This window comes from Numenius arquata, chromosome 3 (genome assembly GCF_964106895.1).
Source record: "Numenius arquata chromosome 3, bNumArq3.hap1.1, whole genome shotgun sequence".
Taxonomy (NCBI): Eukaryota; Metazoa; Chordata; class Aves; order Charadriiformes; family Scolopacidae; genus Numenius; species Numenius arquata.
In genome coordinates, this window is record NC_133578.1 from 3,219,576 (window position 1) to 3,227,925 (window position 8,350).

An 8,350-nucleotide genomic window follows, 5' to 3' on the forward strand; every position below is an offset into this window, starting at 1 on the left:
CAGTAACTTCGTTACAGAGAAAATGAGCAAGTGACATACTTGCAATTGTATTGATGTCAGCCAAAGGTCCCAGCTGATGGCTACTTAACCGAAATCTTGGTGACTTACAATGTAGCAGCGGAAGAATAGGAACACTTGTGTATATTGCCAATGCAGTGTTTCATTGATTTTTGAGGGTAAATTAAGTATTGCTGAATTCTAAAAACTTTCCTTGTAAAAAGTACTGGTATTCTTGTATTCTACTGTATTTCTAGCAAAATTGGTGCAAGATAATCCATTTCAATCAGGATGCAGAGCGAGCTCCACAAACTCTGTCCCTTCATTTCAAGTGTTTTTCAAATACCTCTAACCACATAACCAAAGATTTATGCCTCCAGTTAGTAAACGAATTGTTAATTTTTTTTTTTTCCCCTAGTCAGACTACTTGCTTCCAGTTACAGCTTTAACTAGAAATTCAGAAGAAATCCATGAGTGTTGACCTTTCTCTTCAAGGCTTACTTCACTGTGAAACTATTAAGGAAGGGTGCCTTAGCAATAATTACTGCAGTGGAGAAACCCTTCCCTGCTTTCTTCCCACTAACAATTGAAGTATTTGAAGCATCTAACGTACGTTTGGGATTCTTAGCCATTAAGATATGCCATGTAAACAACATGGCAGTAAATATTCCTTTTCTGTGGGATTAAGCCTAAATATGCTCTGCTGTTTGGCACCGTAGTCACAAACTGTTGCTAAGAAAAAAAACCCTCCACCACCACACACAGACAGTGTAGGGGAGAGAAGATGAGAGATGCCACATAAAGTCACTGGCATCCAGTAACACTTCAATTTCCATATGGAAATAACAGGAAATAAGATGTGCTGAATTTTAAGCACCAAGGCAACAAAAACACATTAAGATTTCATCACACAAGAACTTGGCTGTAAAATCTGTAATTTTCTTGATCTTTTTAAAGAGTTCTCATTTTCAGGAACATCAGATAGCTAACAGACCATGTATTCTACCAACCAGCTAAAGCAGGACATTTGCATTAATCTGCTTTCTGTTAATTAAGTGGTGGAAATGCATCTCCCCTTCACCGAGAAATCTCTTCCACAATCAGATTCCTTGTCAACCTCTATCTTTTTACAGGCCATGTGATAATGATCCTTCTCCAGATGATTTCCCAAGGATAAGTACCCAGGACTTGCTATATCTTTGCTCGGAATCATATAGGTCTCCAAAAGACTGCTTTTGCTTATTCTGTCCACCACATCTGTCTGTCAACAAAGAAAATGTTGTTGTCATCTCTTAAGAGATCCAGACACGATACAGATAAACGTCATAATGATGATTTGAAACTGAACTGTATTCCAATTTCAAAGAGAAATCAGCTGGAAGAGAAGGTAGAATCAGTAAGAATGAAAAACACCAGAGTTACTGGGGTTTTTTTCCCCTATGTAAAAGCAATGATATGACAAAAATGAACTTCTATAGTTGAATAGAGGCAAAAAAAAATATTTGTCTACCCTCATTTGCAAATCATTCCAACCCATCACCTGAAAACTTTCGCCCCCAAATTCCAGAAAGGTGGGGGGAAAAAAGAAAAGAAAAAAAAAGAAATGGCATTCAAATACTCTCCATTAAAACCAGCTGAAAACTATTATTCACGATTACAATAATTACCTTCTTGCACCCCCATATAGCAGAAAACAGCTTTCACAAAGAACACCTCCCCCCGCCAACTTACACAGCATCCAGCATTTGAAGACAAATTTATTTAAGTTTTTCCTATGAGAAAAGACTCGTGTCTGAAGGGTAGTCATGCAAATAAAGCCATGACAGCAGCATCTCTCTGGAAACATTCGTCAAGCAGAATCGTACTAGAACCAAGCTTACATGTTCTAATACTGCATTAGCACAACTCCAGCTATTTTTTGTAACCCCAAAGATGTAGGGTTTGTAACTTTTGTTAAGTATTAACAGATTATATAAAAATAGCAACAGAATTTGGATCTGTTATCAGTTAACAACCTGGAGCCATGGAACTTTACAATGTAAACTGTGTAACATTTACATCTATAAAAACACATCTACGCTTGAAAACAGTATTAAGTAGGTTTACAAGTCCTGCTCTCAACAGCAACATCAGGAGTGCAGGGGTATTGCTCATGGTAACACACTGAACCCCCCCCAAAAAAAAAAAGCCTACACTCTTATAAAAAAGGAATCTTGAGAAGGATTTTACTTTAAAAGCAGTAATAAGTCTGAAGTGGTTTATTGCTCTACCTGTGCAATAAAGCCATTAGAGTTCAACGACAACCATGGAGAGCTTGCAGGGAACATACCAGCAGAGACAGTTTCACAAACAATACTCATCAACCTTTGGCAGGACTTTCAAGTGCTACCAAATTAATAATGGAAGTACAGTCAAAAAACCATTACACTAGTAAAATTAAAGAAAAAAAAAAGTCTCACCTCCCACCCCTCAATTCCTTCAGAGCATCTAACCATTCAGCTTCTGAAGCCATAGAACTGTAGAGCCCACCATACTGCTATCTAGATTTTTTTCTGGAGGGGGAAAATATTTAAAAAACAACTTCCCCTGATACTAATCGGTGTGAGACAAGAGAAGAACAAAATAAAAATCAAAGAATAAAATGCTCCCCATGCAGTGAAAATGCTACCTCAACTACAAAGGTATATTTGACATGCCATTTCCTTTAGCAAAATTACTCAAGACCTTCCCAGTGGCTTAAGAATGATCTGGCATTAGGGGGGGGGGGGGGGGGGGGAGGAAAGAGAGGACCAACACTCTTCTATGTGCTTCCTTTCGTTCTGGTGATTTTCAGCATGAATCGAGCTTAAGTGAGTTTTAACAAGTATGAGTCCTGTCTCCTGTAAGAGACTTAAAGCTGCAGAACTACCTTGATGACAGACTGCCCAAGTACCAAAGCCAGAGCAGGCAGCACAGATGAGAAGAAACGATGGTTTAGGAGATACGGAGCGTGAAAGTAGGAAAAGGAACCAGGAGATGTTAAAAACTATTGCCCTCACAACAGAAGATTTGGGTTAAAGCCAATCCACCACTTCAACGTGGCCCACATTTTCAGCTGCAACAGGGCACATATTCTGAAACATTACGGAAAATTATGAAAGTACACGTTCTCTGTTCCTGAAAGTTCATAAAGTATAACTCAGCAATCATGAAAACTAAAGGACACAGAAAAGCACTTCCTTGTGGGAGGGGAGAACATAGATAATATCTAAAGAGAAATGTTCTTTGATGAACAAGCTATTTTATTTACTATTTTTCTTTTTTAAGCTCACCTACAACCTTGCCTCACCTACAGGAGAGGCGCAGGAAGCACATTCAATTTTTCTTAAGTATTTTGTTATTACTTCAAGATCTCCTGTTCTTTATTAAATCAAAAATACACACAGGTTTATATAAAAAGTATACTAGGCAGCACAGGGAGAACCTTGACCCGGGCACTTTGTTTTCCTGTTTAGTTAATAGGCAATCATCTCATTCTCCTGAATTAGTACAAATGGGTGCAAATCTACACCCACTTTTGGCCAAGGATTTACAAATATTTTTAAAGCCTAACAACATAACACAGATGCTCTCTTTCAAATATCTTAGTCAGAAATGGGAAAAAATTTCACTCCCTTAGAAGATTATTAGATTCACTGGAATTTCCTAGCCATTTGAAGTACATTTACAGGATTTCAAACAGCAGTTTATAGACAGTAAAATAAAATGCCTTCAGCCTTAAGACCACTTCCACGCCCACCACACAGAAAAAGACCTACACTTTCACCTATTTAAAGAACACTAGAATTAATTGGCTGTGTAAACAACTGCAGAAAATAGTTGCCTATAAAAATAAATTAATACAGAAAACCAATACCCCCAACTCCCCGACACACAGAGTAGCTGGAGACCACATAATGGAGATAGACAAACCAGACCTCTTCACACCTGAACTCCATGATTTCTTCAGCCTTTGCCAATATTCTTAAATATAGAGCCCAGGCAGGTATTTTTTTTTTCCAGACTAAAGACTGGAAAGGAAGCTATTACTTCTGACGGCAACATTAGAATCAATTGATCAGGTATGATTATAAACCCAAATGAGTCACAGTGAAGAGAAGAAACACCAGTTATCAAAATACCTGTACTTCGTGCTAAAAGCTTACATAATCCTATAATTTTGATCGTAAAAAACTAAAAGCTTCCTGTTGAATTCATTTATCTTTAGACCTACACCAGGATTGCAGATACCCCACAATTTTAGATGAGTAGAAAATAGTTTAATAATTGTTAAACACCGGAACAGTTAATGTGTAATACTGGAAAAAACACCAAAACAATGTCATTAACATGAGAAGCAGTCCGAATTGCAGCCAGTTTCCTGCTCATTTAGCAAAGATTAATTCTATCTTCCCAGGCAAAAGAAACATTCATTTTGCCTCACCAATACCAACCTGAGCAAGAAATGCTAAAGAAAAGACGGCTTTTGTTGCTTCACCGTTCTTTGTAATAGGTAGGACAGGTAATGTCAACAAGATCACTATTCTGCGCTCTAGGCAAAAAAGATCTTAATAGATGGACGTGGAAGGGAGAGACAGACATAAAGAGCAGATAGCACCAAGTCTTCCAGAAACTGTCAGGGAGGGGGAGACAAAAAGTTTCCCTATAGAAAATATCCCTGAATTAAGAGGCATGCTGCTCCAATAACTTATTAAGTTATTAGGAAAAGATGAGAGATGTTTTCTACTGCAAGACATAACTATCAGAAGAAATCATGTTTTGTTTCAAGAGAGAAATAAATTAATAAAAAAAAAAAAACACAACAACACCCAAACCTCCGTCTGGCCTTAACCTACTCTGTTATTTTATCTGGTTAAAACAGAAAGGATTTTTTTTTTTTTTTGGTTTATTTCTGGCAGCACTCTCCTTTTCACAGCGCATTTAGCACACACGGAATTGATCAATACCGCTACAGACATAAGACTAGACTATCCATTTACTAACCACAAGAAAATGTCCTGTTCAGCAAAACCTGTACATTATAACACTGAAATTTTAAAAAGGCATTGTTATACGGCTCTCATTACTGCCTTACGCCAGTTACACTGAAACGCTGAGCACTTTGTCTGCTCACTTTCCTCTGCCCACAGTGCAAAAAAGCGTATCTAAACCTACACAGAGAACTATATACACATTCAAAACGTAAGCAGAAAGTGCCAGGTTTGCCATGTAAACACATATTAGATCAGTTACACAGCTCATAATAGGTATTTTGTGAAGCTGTGATGGAGCTTAAAGCAGAAGGGTACCAACAGTTCCCTTAACCACTGGTTGCTACCATAACCATTTTCCTCCTAAAGAAGCCCTGGGGAAGTCCTCACACCCCGCTGGCTTCTCAGGACCCTGAGCTGGCGTTTCAAGCCCAACTTCGGCTGTTTTCAAGAGAAAAGTAGTATGTTTTTCTGCACTGCGAGGCAGTGACGTGTCGAGCAGCAAAATAGAAAGGGTTACAAATTATTATTTAGAAACTGAAACTCTGCCTTTTCAGCCTAATTCTGTGCGTGCATCTATACATGCACACACCCCTGGCTATCATTAAAGGACGAGCTAATGCCTTCAGAGCAGTGCCTATTCTCAACTAATGAAGCATTAATGAAGGTTGCCATTCACCAGCGAATGGTCCGGAATAAGAGATTTAATTGAAGTTAAGAGTATTTCAGCGGGGTTATTCTTATTGAAAAAAAAAAAAAAACAAAAAACAAACCCACCATGAAACACAAATAACCGCACTGCCAGATTACTGTATGTGACACTAGGTGGTTATGTCTCCACATTTGTTCCACACAACTGATCTGAAATCCAAGCGCCGCATGCATTTGAAGTGCTCGTTATATATATTTTTAAGAATAACAATGAAAACAGCTTCTGCCTCCACAGTCACTGCCATCCCCAAACACTTGTCATTTAAAAATATGAAAGACTTCTCCTCATTCCTACTCATGGACAAAGTTACCAAAGCTTTCAAGCGCTGACCCCAAAGCCTTATGTTTGAAGCAACAAAATCAAGAACGTTCACTTACCTGAAGAACAAGAGATAAGAAAAACAGCAAACGCCAACTTAGTAGCAGCTCCCATTTTCCAATGCTGTTAAAACATTTAAGTGACTTTATCCAGTTTCCTAGGTCCTGCAAGCTGGAAAATCTCCCTTCTTGCTGAACCGTTATAAAGCAATCTATAGCAACATTTCTGCAGCAGATAACGTTCATAAAACAGTAAAATCAGATTTCTTTAGACACTGACGATCTCCCTCCTGCTCTTCCTAGCGAGAATCCAGGTTGAGGGATGGATATATTTGGAACCGTGTTTCAAAACACACGTGTCATTTGGCTTCTGTACAAACGGTGGCAAAATTTAATTCATAAAAGTATGCTACGAATCCACTTAAAAAAAAAAAAAAGTCAACAATTACGCCGCTGGACACGACGAAGTCTCTGAGGAGGCTCCAACTCTGCTTTTCCACATCAAGCTCCTCGAAGCATCCCTCGTGGGTGCCGAGTGTCAGGGAATCGTATGGGAATCGGTCAACACGACGTTTTCGTCCTGGTTCCCCTTAGACAACATGTAGTGTTTGGGAGAAAAGTAGCTCCATTTCAGTTTCAACCCTCAAAAGCCTCCGGGTGAAGGGAGGGAGTTTTGTCAGTTTCTTGATGGAAAACTACCTTAAAAAAAAAAAAAGCAAGCCACCAGCTACACGTGGGCAACGCTTCGGTTTTCTTTAATAATGCTGAGGGGTTTAGCGTAACCCCGAGGAGGAAAAGCGGGAAGAAACAACAGTTTGGGTAGCAAACCGACCTTCGGGCTTCCCGAAAAGTGGCGAATCTCTTAGTCCTGCCGGCAAGTCAGGGAGAGCCGCACATCTCCCCTCCACTCCCCCGTCCGTCCAACACCAGCACTCCCGAATCCCAGCAAGATTTCAAATTCTTCTAAGAGATCTCCATCCCTTCCCCCCTCCCTATCCCCCCCCCCCCCCCCCCCAAGAGGCTATATTTGGTATTTAAACAGAGAAGAGTGGCTGGAAAAAAATAAAAAATAAATGCAGTATCCAGCCGCTGGGGAGGAGGGTGATATATTCTTTGTGGCAAATCCTTCTTCCTTCCTCGGCTGCCGGTGCTTCTCGGAAGATTCGGCTGCCGGGGAAGCGAGGGGGCCGCGGGGAGGATGCGGCGGCGGCTGGGCCGGCGGCAGGTCGCCTTCTCCCTCCCCTCACGCCGGCTGGCGCCCCTCCTGCTCCGCTCCAACTCCTCACCGGCACATCTCCTCCCCGCCGCACCGCCTGCCGCTCCAACGGAGACCCCCGACGGCCCTCCGCACCCTTCCCCGATCCGGTTCTTTTCTTTTTTTTTTTTTTTCTTCCTTTTAGGAGAAAGGAATAAGCAGCAGCAGGGGTGGAAAGGCAAAGCCTGCCGGGCTCCTGCTGCCGCCTCCCCGTACCTCCCACACAGCGCACCGGGCCGGCCCCGGCCGGAGAGCGGCGAGGGGAGCAATCCCCTCGTCCCCTTCTCCCCTAACTCTGACCCCGGCTCACTCCCGGCTCCGAGGAAGCCGCTGCCGAAGACAACTCTCTCGTCTCCTGGGCGGCGGAGGCAGGGCGGCTGAGACCAACTTTGTCCCTCCAGGAGTGCAGTTTAGGGGTTGGCGAAGAGAAAAGGCCGAGCCGGGGGTTTTTCTCAGGGCGGCGGCGGCGGCCGGAGCCGTCTCTAGCGTCTCCCGAGTCCAGCCGGCAGCTCGGAACAGCCCTCCGTACCCTGCTGCTGCTGCTGCTCCCCTGTGGTAATCTCATATCTACCCATTCACTTGTGTGGCGTGGAGAACGGACCCAAGATGGCGGCGCCCGGGCGATTGTTTTTGTTTCCTCTCCGCCTTCCCCCCTCCCCCACCCTCCCCTCCTTCCCCCACCCGCCCGGCGGCCGCGCGCCGCGCCCGGATTGACAGCCGCCCTGCCCACTCACGGGCCAGCGCCGCGCCTCTAGGCCCCGCCCCTCGCCCCTTGTCCCCGCCCCTCCCCACCCTCCCTCAGGAGGCTCCGCCCCTACCTGCCCGCGCGCGCCGCCTCATGAGGGGGGCCGCGCACAGGCGCGTCTCCGCGTCTTTCTCCCCCCCCCCCCCCCCCCAACCTCGCCCCGCTCCGCCCCGCTGGGCGAAGGTCGGTGGGGACCGGGTTCTGCTGCCTCCTCGCCTCGGTAAGGCAGTGGCGGGGTACCCGCCCTGTGGAGGCCGCCCTGCCCGGCCGGCAGGTGTGAGGGACGGGCCTCGGCCGCGCCGCCCGCCGGCACCT

At 43.9% G+C, this 8,350-nt stretch overlaps 1 protein-coding gene across 1 annotated transcript in view; it reads right to left on the bottom strand.

Annotated features, from left to right (window-relative positions):
* Positions 1 to 6,223, bottom strand: part of ACVR2A (activin A receptor type 2A) — a 75,943-nt gene extending 69,720 nt beyond the window's left edge. Inside the window, exon 1 of the mRNA XM_074145154.1 lies at positions 6,096 to 6,223. Within this exon, the coding sequence (XP_074001255.1) occupies positions 6,096 to 6,150 (55 nt within the window). The 5' untranslated portion in view covers positions 6,151 to 6,223. The remainder of the gene's footprint in view (positions 1 to 6,095) is intronic.
* Between the last annotated feature and the right edge of the window lie 2,127 nt (positions 6,224 to 8,350).